This window comes from Nematolebias whitei, chromosome 5 (genome assembly GCF_014905685.2).
Source record: "Nematolebias whitei isolate Nwh7 chromosome 5, NemWhi1, whole genome shotgun sequence".
NCBI classification, from domain to species: Eukaryota; Metazoa; Chordata; class Actinopteri; order Cyprinodontiformes; family Rivulidae; genus Nematolebias; species Nematolebias whitei.
This window is the reverse complement of record NC_056502.1, coordinates 48,568,157-48,582,675: the sequence shown is the minus strand read 5'-3', so window position 1 is coordinate 48,582,675 and position 14,519 is coordinate 48,568,157. Positions and strand designations below refer to the sequence as shown.

General features: G+C 40.6%; 1 protein-coding gene across 1 annotated transcript in view; it reads left to right on the top strand.

The window, feature by feature from the left end:
• The window catches only part of cdk14 (cyclin-dependent kinase 14), a gene marked incomplete at its 3' end in the record, with an annotated part of 171,082 nt that extends 156,763 nt beyond the window's left edge, over nt 1-14,319 (top strand). The window contains 1 exon segment of the mRNA XM_037676477.1: nt 14,196-14,319. Within this exon segment, the coding sequence (XP_037532405.1) occupies nt 14,196-14,319 (124 nt within the window).
• Nucleotides 14,320-14,519: the final 200 nt, after the last annotated feature.

The following is a 14,519-nucleotide window of genomic DNA, read 5'->3' as shown; positions in this document are numbered from 1 at the left end:
ACTGTTAATAATCTTGTTATTGGTGATAATGTTTTTTCAGACCACATGCCAGTCCAGTTTGAGTTCACCTTCCCCCAACTCCTAAGTCGTGCATTCCTGCATGTCGCAGCTGGACAATTAACCATTTCACTGCCGCACGTTTCACAGATGTTTATAACTCTGAAATGATCATTCAGCCCCTGGTGTTTCTCACCACCACTGAGGAGCTGACATCCCAGTTCAACTCTGTCTGCTTAAAGACTCTGGATCATGTTGCACCTGTTAAAACTAAAAAAATCAAAACTCAGAGCAGAACCTTGGCTGAGGGACGTCACCAAGGCCATTAGGAAGCAATGTAGGAGGGCGGAGCAAAAGTGGAGGAAAGACAGGCTGCAGGTCTCTTTTCAAATACTTAAAGAGAGTTGGCGTCATTATCAGAAAGCGGTGAAAGCTGTTAAATCCAAATACTTTTCTGATATAATTACTTCAAACTCTCGCAACCCACATGTCCTCTTCTCCACCCTAAACTCTGTTCTCCACCTCACTGAACCATCACCTCTGGAAGCCTCGACTGAGCTGTGCGACAACTTCCTACATTTCTTTTTGGAAAAAATTGCGACCACCCGGGCTCTCATTTCCCCTCCAACTCATGACCCATCCATCCCACCTCAATCTGTAGCTCCTTTTGACCATTTGAACCCATCACTCTACTTTCTCTAGAGCAGGTCATATGCAGCTTGAAACCTTCTGGTTCCCCCTTTGATATGGTCCCCCCTCGACTACTAAAGGAGGTTTTTCCCACTCTAGGTCCGTCCATTCTTGACATAGTAAACAGTAGTTTATCCACTGGCGTGGTGCCAAAATCCTTTAAACATGCTGCCGTCCAGCCTCTCCTGAAAAAACCAAACCTTGAACCCTCTGTCGTATCCAACTTCCGGCCTGTCTCCAAACTCCCATTTGTTTCTGAACTACTGGAGAAAATAGTCGAGTCCCAGTTGAAGTACTTCCTGGAAGGTCACACCATCTTAGAGCTTTTCCAATCTGGCTTTAAACCTCTCCACAGCACTGAAACTGCCCTGCTGAAGGTCTTTAACGACATCTTCAGATCCACAGATACTGGTGATTCTATGCTGCTTGTCCTGTTGGACCTCACAGATGCCTTGGACACCATCGACCATGATATCCTCATTGTTAGGTTAGAGCAGTGGGTGGGCGTCACAGGATCAGCCCTCAATTGGTTCAGATCTTACCTCGCTGACAGATCCTTTTGTGTTTCCATCAAGGATTTTAGTTCCGCAGAGGCAGAGCTTAAATGGGGGGTTCCGTAGGGGTCCATCCTGGGTCCCCTCCTATTCTCTTTATACCTGCTGCCGCTTGGTGCTATTTTCCAGAAACACAACATGCCCTTCCACTTCTATGCCGATGACTGTCAAATTTACTTCCCCCTAAGACACAATGGTACATGATCTATTCAACCGCTGCTCGACTGCCTGGCTGACATCAGGGACAGGATGGCTTTAAACTTCTTAAGTTTCAATGAAAAGAAGTCTGAAGTCTTGTTGTTCCCTCCCAATGACACAATCTCAAACCACTGCATCGACCTCTCTGCTCTAACCCTGTCAGAAAAACAAAGAATCATTAATCTGGGCGTGATAATGGACCCTTCCCTGAAACTTAACAGTCATGTAAACATGATTGTTAAATCATGTTTCTTCCAACTGAGGCGGCTGTCTAAACTGAAGCCCATATTATCCAAAAATAACCTGGAGACAGTAATACATGGATTCATTACATCTAGGCTTCATTACTGCAATTCACTCCTGTTTGGTATCAGTCAGACCTCCATTGCACGACCACAAGTGGTCCAGAATGCAGCAGGCCGATTTTTAACCAGTACAGGCAAAATAGAGTACTTTACACCAGTTTTGGCCTCACTGCATTGGTTACCGGTTCACCTTAGAATCCAGTTCAAAATACCCATGTATGTCTACAAATCACTGAACAGTCCACCCCCCCCCCCCCCCATTCTCTCTGATTCTGATCTGCTACAACCGTATGTCCCACCGCCTTCCCTGATGTCAGCGGACCAGTTGCTCCTCACAGTTCCAGGAACTCGTCTTAAGCGCAGAGGTGACAGGGCCTTCTCTGTAGCAGGACCAAGATTGTGGAACGAGTTACCTCTGCTTGTCAGACAGGCCCCCTCCCTCTCGGTTTTCAAGTCCCGTTTAAAAACCCACTATTATTCAGTAGCTTTCAACACCATATGATCTGTGTTTTGAACCTGTATGCTCCACAGGTTTGTCGTCATTATCTGCATCGTTTTTATGTCTATATTCTGATTTACCTCATTTTGTATATTGCTTCGTGTGTTACCTGTTGTTTTGTCTGTACAGCACTTTGGTTGGCCTTGTCGCTGTTTTAAGTGCTCTGTAAATAAAGGGGTATGGTTAAGGGGTATGGTATTCAAGTGTGGTGCAACTGTCTTAGAACCAGCTGTTTGATGAGCCACTGAGGCGAGCATTAGCATTCACCATGTCTGAGTGCATAGGCATCGCAACAATTATATGTGAAGGGGACGTGTCCCTCACCACACACACATTTAAAAAATGTTCATTTGGACCTCCACATTTACTATGAAATTCACCCAGTGCTGTTTATTTTATCGTGAACAAATCCATTCCACTTAGGAGAATATTCAAACCACTAAAAGTCCATTCTGGGTTTTCTTGGTTACCTACAACAACTCCACACTGAGGTCATCTGCCTTGGCCGGAGCGCTCACAGGGGGAGGAGGGGGAGACACCTCTGTTTTGCATGTTAGCTTAGCGCCACGTTAGTGCTGGTGGTTGGTGATGCGGGTGGGGGTTTATGATGTGTGAGAGAAGCGGAGCGCTATGTCTGTAGCACCTTAACTTACACACCTGTATTGTGCACCGTTAGCTTAGCACTATGTTGGTTCTGGCAGTTTTTGACATGGAGGTAGGGGGATGCTAGGATGCTTGAGAGAAGCGGAGTGTGCTCTATTAACACAAGGAGAGCGGTTGGTCAGGTTATTTCTTGTTGCTCTCTAAAATAGTTACTGAATCATGTATTTTGTAGGAACACATCAAGGTTTTTCTACCATCAACTTTTATTCTTTTGATACTTTGAAAGTAAGACTGACTCACATTCCCAAAGCTGGACAGTAAGGAACCATGTTACAAAAAAATGAATAACAAAAATCTGTTAATGTAATTAATTGCACACCTGTTATTATGATTTCAGCAAAGCTGAAAGGCCCTTTGTATGAGAACCTTTCCATCTGACCTTTGAAATATTCAATTCAAAATTCAAATTCAAATTCAAAAATACTTTATTAATCCCAAAGGGAAATTATTTGTTTTTATAACTCGTTATCCTCATTTCATTAAGAGATGTTATAGATGCTGATGCTGTAGACAGGAAGGATCTCTTGTAAAGGTCCATCCCACAGTGGATCCTAAGAAACTGGCTGCAGATGCCGTCCGATCCGTCCACCCAGACTCGGCTGGCCTCTCAGTTCCCCTGGACTGTACTGACCGCCTGTTTCAGTAAAAATCCTTCCAGCTGTCCAGCATCTGATACCAGAGGAAACAATCATCCAAAAAATGTGATTTACGTCCAGAAAAACAGGAATTAAAGATTCCAAAAGCAAAATCTCAACATGAAAGAAACAGAGCTGCTCCAACATGCAGCCACCTTGAGCGGCGCAATTCTAGAACATCTGAAGCGTTATGTGTATCTCTTCCTAAAAGGGAGGATTCGTCCTGCAGTCTTAGAGTGAGGGAAATAACCCCATTGTTTCTCAAGGACTCTTTTCCCATCCCATGGTAGAAATTATTTTTCTGAACAATTTAAATTTCTGAGTTCTCCTGAACACAAGTGAATGTTTTGCTGTAAAACTGCTATGAAATAACTTGTTCCTTCTTTCTTAGCTTGGTACTCAGTTTAATCATGCACAAGAAAAAGTAGATGTAAAAACTGGTAATCAGAGGTTTCAACTGTTGTTTGTACAAGTCTAATTAAAATGTTTATGGATGAGTAAAAACTGCTTAGAAGTTTTGATTATCCTGCTGTTATATTGAGTATTTACCAAAGCAGAGTAAATTAGCCATTAATTTTTTAATAATGTTATTAAAGTTCAAATGAAACAGTAACCTGAAACAAAGGTCCACCCTTTCTGTTTTGATTGGGTCGACCATCAATATCCTAATGCCCTCTAAGTCAGAAAAAGTTATTCTGACGTTTAGTTTAGAGCAGTCTTGGGGGAAGCTTTTGAAGAAGAAAGGTCAAGCAATCGGAAATTTATGCCAGAAGATAAGAAGTTCGTGCAGAAAAGAGACAAGTGTTCCAGAGATTTGTCTCGTGTTTCAAGGAAGCACCAAAAGGTTCCTTGTCACCAGAAGGATAAAACGCAGCCCTCAGGGAGCCCATCAACTGACCCCATTGGGAGCCAAATAACTATCGACTCCAGATTTCAGCTGATGTCCAGTATCGAGGGATATCCACCTTCGACGCTCAACTCATCTCAAGAGAGTCCCTGGTAACCCTCGGGCAGTTGAACTAGAACTTCAAATCAGTAGAAAAAGCTGCTCCTCTCTGCTGGTGTTTGATGCTCAAGATAAGTAGTTGTCCAGTCTAAACAAAATTCATCATTATTAATTAGAATTAAGTTTTCCTAAATTGACAAATCACATCTAGCCAAAACACTTCATTTAGTTAACTTTATAGATGATAATTTACTATGCTTTTGAACCTCATAATTCACCATATTAAAGTTTACAAGATAATTTCATAACCTCTTCTTGTGTCGTCAAATTATTATTTATAATTAATTTATAATTATTATTTATAATCATTATTCATTCTTTAGCTGTACTCATCATTTTGACCACTTATATTCACCAAAATCGATAATAAACTCCACAAAATTGTACTTTGACTCAAAGTGTTTTTATTATATATGACATTTGAATTTAATACGAAAAGAACTCACTAGAGCACGAAAACTTGAGTCTGATTTAAGAATTTTCTTGCTTAAGAACCGGAAAGCAAGTGGTGCCCCTTTCAGAATAAAATTACTTATGCAAATTCAACGATCTGAGGACCCTTTCCTCTACAGTTTACTTATGGAGGTAAACGTAGATGTTTAACCACCCAATAAAATATACCAGAATGTAGGAAATGGCATCTACTTTATTCCAAATTTTCAGGGGGACAGCTCCCAGGTCGTGGACCGCTCTCACAGACCCAGACCGCTACCCACACACACATACCCCAGTGTGTCCAACTCACATTACAAATTATTCTGACACCAGTGTCTGAGTGGTGTGTTTCATAAATGACTATATAAAACCTCAGGGTTGGTACCCGTAGAATGTATGCTGTGGAACTGGAAACATGTATCATATTTGTGGCAACACTGTGTGTTATTACTGCTGTCATACTGGATAAATGCCCCCCTAGCTGCCTTCACATCTCACTCCCCCCCTACATATTAGAATGCAAATCAAACTCAACAAGTTCCAAGTAAAGTCAAGGATGACAAAAGAAAAAATAAGAAAAAGCTTGAACTGAACTGCAGACAGAGGAGAAGAAATGAGATTGTCTGCTCTTTTATCCGAGTGCAGCTGGAGACCAAACAGGGCAAAGCTTTTTGATATACATGAGTAAACACACAGCTCCCATGCTAATTCTGCTCGCAGCGGCCCGTCTCTCCCCCTGCTGAGTGCAGGAATAGTAAGCTGTTGACCTGATGACTCCAGATGCCATACCAGGCTCCGTCCCTGATTGACTCCATGGTGCTTCAATCAGCTTAATTGGCTAGAGTCAGAGAATCAGTGAGAGTAGAGAAATGAGAGGCGAGTGCTGGAATTGGAAGAAAACAAAGTGCTGCATCATGCATGCTTCATTATTTGTTGACTGACACATCTACAGGAGGAGGTGTGTGTGTGTGTGTGGGGGGGGGGGGGGGGGGGGAGATGAAGGACCAGATCTCCAAGACAAAATAAACCTGTTTAGTTACATGTCAGAATCAGAATACGCTTTATTATCATTGTACAGTGAAGTACAGCGAGATTATATTCCATACAGTCGTCTGAAAGATGGGCAGAGTCTAGGTGGCTACAGCTCCTATGAGTGCTGCCCTGTGTTCTTTAGATAGAAAAGGGGAAAGACCATGAGGATGGTGGGTATAAAAAAAATATCTTTTCACACCTTGTCCTTTTCAGAACACAGTTTAAGACATCAAAAAACTCTACCAGCAAGCACATTTATAGACACATTACATATGCATTTGACGACAAGACGGTGAGATTTGTCCATGAAGCACTTCCAGATAGCACCATAGTTCTGATAAGATGTTAATGTGTCAGCCGGTACAGCTCTGATAAGCATTCACTGAAGTTCTTGGGGGTGGGTGTGGATAGAGCAGAGCTTTCTTGGTTTATACATCCCCAGGAGCAATTTGATGAGTTGGCCTATTCAAGGCCGAACGGGGAGGACAGATTCAGATAAGCCACAGTTGTTTTTTGTACAGACAGACTGTTTTTCTCATCAGCCTTGAGTTCTGCTGGTACTCGAAGATCCTAAATGGCCAGATTTGTGGGCTTTCCGCTGGTCCATGATTATTAGCCTTCTCCAAGATTGATTCCAACATGCTGGTGAGTTCTAGAAGCTGCAAGTGGCCTATGATTCTCATAAATAGCTTCCATCTTATGGTTGAGCTCATAAATCAGCTGAGTCTGAGAGCTTGAAGCATGAACTAATCCTTCACATAAGTGTAGGGTGATATATGAGGCTGGATATATATTGTTAATTATCAGTTATGAGTTAAGCTCATAAGATATGCATGTATTATACAAATAACCTCGTTGTTTGGGCACCACCTCTCTCTTGGAGAAGAAAAATCAGTCTCTATTAACCCCGAATCAATGTAAACTGAAACGTGAGTTATTTTCTTGTGTTTAAAGGGCATCAAATCAGTTAATACACACAGACATGCCTAAATAATCACAATTTCAGTTGATTCTATGTATTTTATTATAAAAATAATAATCAGTGATGTATGTGATGAAAAGTATGCATGATAAAAGTTAACTGAATACCATAACATACCGCACCATACCATTTTATTTATAGAGCACTTAAAACAGCAACAAGGCCAACCAAAGTGCTGTACAGACAGGACAACAGGTAACACACAAAGCAATATACAAAATGAAGTAAATCAGAATATAGACATAAAAACGATGCAGATAATAAATATGACGACTAATCTGTGTGAAGCAAACAGGTTCAAAACACAGATCCTCTGGTGTCGAAAGCTACTGAATAGTAGTGGGTTTTTCAATGGGATTTGAAAATCGAGAGGGAGGGGTCCTGTCTGATAAGCAGAGGTAACTCGTTCCAGAGTCTTGGTCCTGCTACAGAGAAGGCCCTGTCACCTTTGCACTTAAGACGAGTTCCTGAAATTTTAAGGAGCAACTGGTCCGCTGGAACGTGATGGGACATAAGGCTGTAGCAAATCCGGGGGGGGGGGGGGGGGGGGCTGTTCAGCAATTTGTAGACATACAGAAGTATTTTGAACTGAATTCGAAGGTGAAACGGTAACCAGTGCAGTGAGGCCAAAACTGGTGTAACGTGCTCTCTTTTGCCTGTACTGGTTAAAAATCGGGCTGCTGCATTCTGGACCAGCTGTAGTCGTGCAATGGAGGTCTGAATGATACCAAACAGGAGCGAATTGCAGTAATCAAGGCTAGATGTAATGAATGCATGTATCACTGTCTCCAGGTTATTTTTGGACAATATGGGCTTCAGTTTAGACAGCCGCCTCAGTTGAAAGAAACATGATTTGATAATCATGTTTACATGACTGTTTCAGGGAAGGATACATTATCACACCCAGATTAGTGATTCTTTGTTTTTCTGACAGGGTTAGAGCGGAAAGGTCGATGCAGTGGTTTGTGATCGTGTCGTTGGGAGGGAACAGCATGACTTCAGACTTCTTTTCATTGAAACAAGAAATTTAAAGCCATCCAGTCCCTGATGTCAGCCAGGCAGTCGAGCAGAGGTTGAATAGAGCATGTACCATTGTGTCTTAGGGGGAAATAAATTTGACAGTCATCAGTGTAGAAGTGAAAAGGTATGTTGTGTTTCCGGAAAATAGCACCAAGTGGCAGCAGGTATAAAGAAAGTAGGAGGGGACCCAGAATGGACCCCTGCAGAACCACCCATTTAAGCTCTGCCGCTCTAGAACTAAAATCCTTGATGGAGACACAAAAGGATCTGTCAGTGAGGTAAGATCTGAACCAGTTGAGGGCTGACCCTATGATACCCACCCACAGCTCCAACCTAGCAATGAGGATCTCATGGTCGATGGTGTCAAAAGCATCTGTGAGGTCCAATAGGACAAGCAGCACAGAATCACCAGAATCTGTAGATAAGAAGATGTCAATAAAAAACTTCTGTACGGCAGTTTGAGTGCTATGGAGAGGTTTCAAGCCAGATTGGAATAGCTCTAAGATGTTGTGATCCTCCGGGAAGCATTTCAACTGGGACTCAACTATTTTCTCCAGTAGTTTAGAAACAAATCTTTGTGCCCCCCTCCATGAGAAATGATCTGAATCACTGGGGAAACCTCCTCATTCTGTCAGAGGGAGTTCCCTTCAGCAGGCCTACGATTTCTGGTGAGGAAAAAGGCTGAGGTAGCAGACCTGCTGCTGTGAATAGGAACAACGGAGGATATGAATTGTAACAGTGTAACTGTACAGTGTAACACTTTATAATGTAGCTGTTTTTGTTTTTAATATAAATTTCAAATCATATGTTTTTTATGATTGTCTACTGTTGTACTGATAAATATCTCCTGGAGGGTAAACTATATCTTGGCTGCAAGTATCAAGCTGTGAAATCCTTCGTTTTCTACAACTGATAGTGGTTGGTCATGAATCATGATCAAGTTTAGCAACTTCTCTGTAAACATTTGAGCTCGAATGTCCAATGTAAAACTAACTTTACCACAGTTTAATGTGGTGCTATGGCTCTACAGACATTGTACGCTGCTGTCTTGTTTTGTGGTGTTTCTAGTGTAAAATACTTCCACACAGCGGACATGTTTAGATGAAAAGTTGGTTAGCTGTTAGCCCCAGTGCTGCTAACTCAGTCCTCTCATTTTAGCTGGCTGCAAACTATGAAATGGATTTCCTGAATGTGAGGCGGGTCTTATTACTCTGGGTTCATGAGACATGCCTCCGTTCAGGAAATCCATTCCATAGTTTGAAGCCAACATGCATCATGGATCGGAAATCTCTGCAGGTTGGATCGGAAAAATACGATAAGTAAATTATGCTGGTATCAGAGGCCGATGCTGATACTGGATCGGATCGGCCTCATCCCTAGTATAAATCTTTGACATCCTCCAGAGACAACACAGAAAGGCGCATCATCTTCCACGCTCCCCACGGATCCATGATACACCCAGCCACGTGCATGAGGGTTCTTGAGCACGCTGTTGCTTGGTTGAAAAAATTTTATCAATTGCATTGAAAGTCCAACGGACCAAATTCATAACAGTAATTTATGATTCGCAAGATATGTAAATTGAAGTTTTGATACACTGGGCAAAGAGCAAAAGCAGGAGGAAGGCAGTAGAGGGAAGAAAAGGCATCTGTCTTGCTCGAGGGTGAATGAGGAAAAAAAAAGTAAACATTTGAAGCAGTCATAACTATAAACATTTCATTTTCTGTGAAAAGGCTACTTGAATATTGAGTGCTGAATTTATTAATGAAGCTGAAAATGAACCGTAAAGAAAAAAAAAATGATGAAAAAGAATAAAATTAGCAAAACAAAAGCTAAGGACTAAAATTAGCAGGACTGTAGCTAAAAAGCTAAGACCAAAAAAACAGTTGCCAATTCCAGAAAAACAATACACACAAAGTTAAACTAGCAACACATTAGCTAAAAGTTAAAACTATCAAAATAGCAGTTAAAAGCTAATACTAGCAAAAAGTATTTAAAGTAAAAACTAGCAGTACAGTAGATATCTACTTTATTCCTAGACCCCATACTGCCTTGCATAAGTTATGGGCACGACTTCCGGTGCGGACCAGACGCAACATTTGTTTCTGTGTGAACAGTACGAGCTAATGTAGTTTCGTCGAGCATTGTGGATTTAATTTAAACATGTAGGAACACCACCTGTCAGAGCTCAAACAGGACAATATAATCATACTGCTGCCTGCTGAGGACGAGGGATGGAGGACAAGCTGAAGAAGTGGCTGCAGATTACATCTACTAGCATATTTAGCTACATCTACTAGCATATTTAGCTACTTCACTGGCTCAGTTCTTCTGACGGTGTAGCGATGAACAACCTGAAAATCTCTGAGGTATATTTGTCAGGACATCTCTGAGGTCATCATTAACTTCACGCAGACTCTCTCACTGGTACATTTTCATCTTTAAATCACTTCTTGGTCTGATGCCTTCATACATCTCCTCCTACATGTCTCTGCGTGAGTGCAGCTACAGCGTGCGCTCTCAGGACATAATTACCTGCAGTGTCCCCACAGTGAGGACTGAACTAAGCAAAAGGGCCTTCTCCTACTCCGTTCCCATTTCCTGGAATATCTTGCAAAAAATCTGAAGCTCTCGACCTTGACCTCTCTAAGAGGCTTTAAACATCTGTTAAGTTCCTGGCAAGAACCACTGCAGACATGTTCCTGTTTTTAGTTTTCTACACTGCTTTATAATTTAGTTGGGGTTATTTTTTTGCTACTTATTTCCTTTTGACTGTCCTTTTGGTTGCTATTTTATTTTAATTTGTAAAAAAAAAAAATCTGTATGCCTCTTTTATGACTGTCTATTTTTGTCGATGTTATCCACTGTTGTCATCACTCTTTGGTAAAATCAGGTCTCACTTGTAAATGCGTCCCCGAGGCTCAGTGGGATTAACCTGTCTAAATAAAGGTTGAATGAGTATCAGTATCTACACAGTAATAAGGTCGGTGTGTTTTGTTAAAAGAGGTGGGACACAACCTTACTGACCTTAAATCAGACATAGAGTCCAGCCAAAACCTTAAAGTCCTCCATCACAGAGCTTGGGTTAATTGTAGAAAATATCGTAATACAGAAGACAAACAAATACTATAAAGCTGTGCCCTTCATACACTTAAAATCATCCCTGATATTCTCGTCACTGTTTTCAATCATTCTGGGGATCCGTCGTCTCTAATCCGGTGGTTTATTGTAGTCCAAACACAAAGTAGGAAGTAGGTTTTCCTCTGTCAGTTGTTTGTCAGCAAAGTGAAATGAGCTCATATACAGGTCCTTCTCAAAAAATTAGCATATTGTGATAAAGGTCATTATTTTCCATAATGTAATGATAAAAATGAAACTTACATATATTTCAGATTCATTGCACACCAACTGAAATATTTCAGGTCTTTAATTGTTTTAATACTGATGATTATGGCATACAGCTCATGAAAACCCAAAATGCCTGTCCTAACCTGTACAGAGAATTTGGGTGGTCTCTTCAAGTTCACATTTTTCAGACATATTCTTCTTCAATTCCTCATCTGTAGGTAGGAGATGGAAACTACAGTTCTTTTTACAGGAACACTCTTTTTTTGTTTTGGCTCCGTGTTCAGACTCTGTTGTTGTAGCTTCTGATTTAGTTTGGTCTGGTTGTTCTGCAGCTGTGAACACAACAGGTACCTGAACTCAGCATGGCTAAACTTTATGGTTGTTAGATAAATGTAAACAAAACAAAAACAGAGTTTTATCTGCTAAACTAAATGTAAATTACTTTCAAATAAACTGTGGCCCATGCTCTGCTAGGGTTAACTAATGCTTACTGCTGCTTTCTGTTTGACAGGAAGATGTACCCATGATCATTCGTACAGTAGAGCTCCCAGGAAGAATGTGGATAGAATGTATACATTGTACACAATGATGACAACACACAGTACTTTCTTTCTTTATATAAGCTAAAACCAACAAAATTGTACCTAAAGCCTAAAATTAGCATAACAGTTGCAATTGTTACAATTATCAAACCAGTAGCTGAAAATATCCTGATGCATGCTCAATAATCCAGGTAGAAAAATTTAAAAAAGTTCAATCTTTAGCTGAAAGCTAAAACCAGCAAAGCAACAGCAAAAATAAATAAATAAATAAATCAGTTCACTTTTGAGCAGGTTTATATTTTAAAACTAAAGTGATATTATGGATCTAAATAAGGTAGTAACTCTTTATGTAAAGAAGTATTGTATAATTCTCGCTGTATAGTATATGAATTAGCAGTAAAATTTAAATAATTTTGTTCTCTTTCCTGTCTCAAAAATAGCTATAACAGTTTTAGTTATTGTGCTGAACATTGTTGTTAACAAACCTAATCCAAGAGTTACTCATTGTGCAAGAACTTTGGGGTCAACCCTTTTTGTCTTGCAGCAAAATGTGTCATGATTCTCTGGACAGATGGTGGTAATACATTTAGACATAAATCATTGCATATACTACTATACATGTTGAGTTAATCCCATGAAAGATGTAATGTGCACCACAGGTAATAAACAATGGCCAGCACAAGAAGAGCTGTTTCTTAGTTAATTTAACCAATTTTAAGTTCAGATGTGATGCGTCAGCCTCAACATATAATCTGAGTGTGACGTTTCATAAGTCTGCATGAGATCGTACATAGTTATTTTTAAGGACTGACAAAGAGCCAACTTTGTCATTTCTCCACGACAAATAATCCTTTTTGTAAAACTCTGACTTTAATGGAAAATCGGAGATAGACGATATGCATTATTTCAAGGAATTCTAGGCCTTTAGCTATTTAGTGTTTTTATGAATTATTTTACAAAGTAACCTGTAAAACGATATTCTATATTTTGAAGTATTTTCTGTAAACACCACTGAGTAGGAAACACATTTCAGTGCACTGATATAGACTGATCAGCCTTAAACCCACCAAATATTGAATGGACCCCTTTTTGCTGTTAAACACATTAAGACAATATTCTGACTTTAATCTCAGAATTCTGACTTTTTTCCCTCAAAAACAGTAATTTGCTCCGTGGCCCTAATCCTCTTCCGAATCAACCTTTCTTAAACATTTCTCAATTTATTTTTCACATTCTACAGTGCTTGAGTTGTTTTTTTGCCTGCTTCCTTTTCACAGAAAAAAACAAAAACAACAGCCTCAAATGTCTAAATCTAATTCCATCCATCCAGTATCTTGATGTGATTCTTCCTTTTTGGGTTGTGGGGGTCACTGGCACCCATGTCCAGCCATCACTGTGCGAGAGGCGGGTGACACCCTGGACATGCAGGTCTCCAGTCCATCACAGGGACACCTGAACAGGTCCCAGTCCATCATAGGGACGCACAGAGACAAATGAGACAACAACCATTCACCAATCAGCCTAACATGCATGTTTTTGGTTTGTGGGAGGAAACTGGAGTAACTGGAGAAAACGCACGTAGTACAGAGAGAACATGCTGACTCCACCCAGAAAGGTGCTCTGCCAGGATTTGAACCGGCGACCTTCTCGCTGCGAGACAGCAGCTCTACCAACTTCGTCAGCGTGCTGCATATTTACATGTATTTCTACCAAATAATACCATTGCCTTGAAACTGTGGCGCAGTTGGTAGAGCTGCTGCCTCTCAGCAAGAAGGTTGCGAGTTCAAATCCCAGGCCGGAGACTTTCTGGGTGGTGTTTGCATGTTCTCTCCATGCTGCGTGGGTTTTCTCCGGGTAGTCTGGTTTCCTCCCACAGACCAAAAACCTATGCATTACTTCAAAGATAAATAATAGTAACTCGTTATTTTTAGAGTGTACTTAAGTAAACTGAATCATAATTGTGGAGTGGCTGACAAGGTGGGTACAAAAAGTGGTTAGGCAGAGACCATTTGGGCAAAGGTGAACAATGAAACATTGCTCATGGCCCAGAGTATAGTTTTTAGCTGTGTACACAAAAATAGGCTGTGATTTTCAAAAAACTGGCTGGTCAAACTGTGGCTTGTTAGTCCTTCTGTTGCAGACATTCAGAATTCAGAGACTGTAACTGATAATTTTGCCTATTTCCTTAACATTTTGATTTGTAAACTGCAACTGCATCCCACTGTCATCTTGGTGTTAGTCTAGTCCTGCAATGAAAGTATCTGTTGTTTTTTTTTTGTTGTTTTTCAGCTCTTCCTCTTCCAGCTGCTAAGAGGCTTGTCTTACATCCACCAGAGGTACATCCTTCATCGTGACCTGAAACCACAAAACCTTCTCATCAGTGACACCGGGGAGCTCAAACTAGCTGATTTTGGTGAGTAGACTGAAACTGAATAGGTTCTGTACATTTGTATCAGAGTGCATGTGAATGGTTATAATCAATACCATTTTTGTTCCTTTGTATGGACTCTTGTCTTAGAGGACAGTTAAATTAATTTGTTTAGTTGTTTATGTTAGTAACAACAAACGTTTGCTATTATTGAAAAGTTTGGACTGTATGCAGACCAGGTCAGA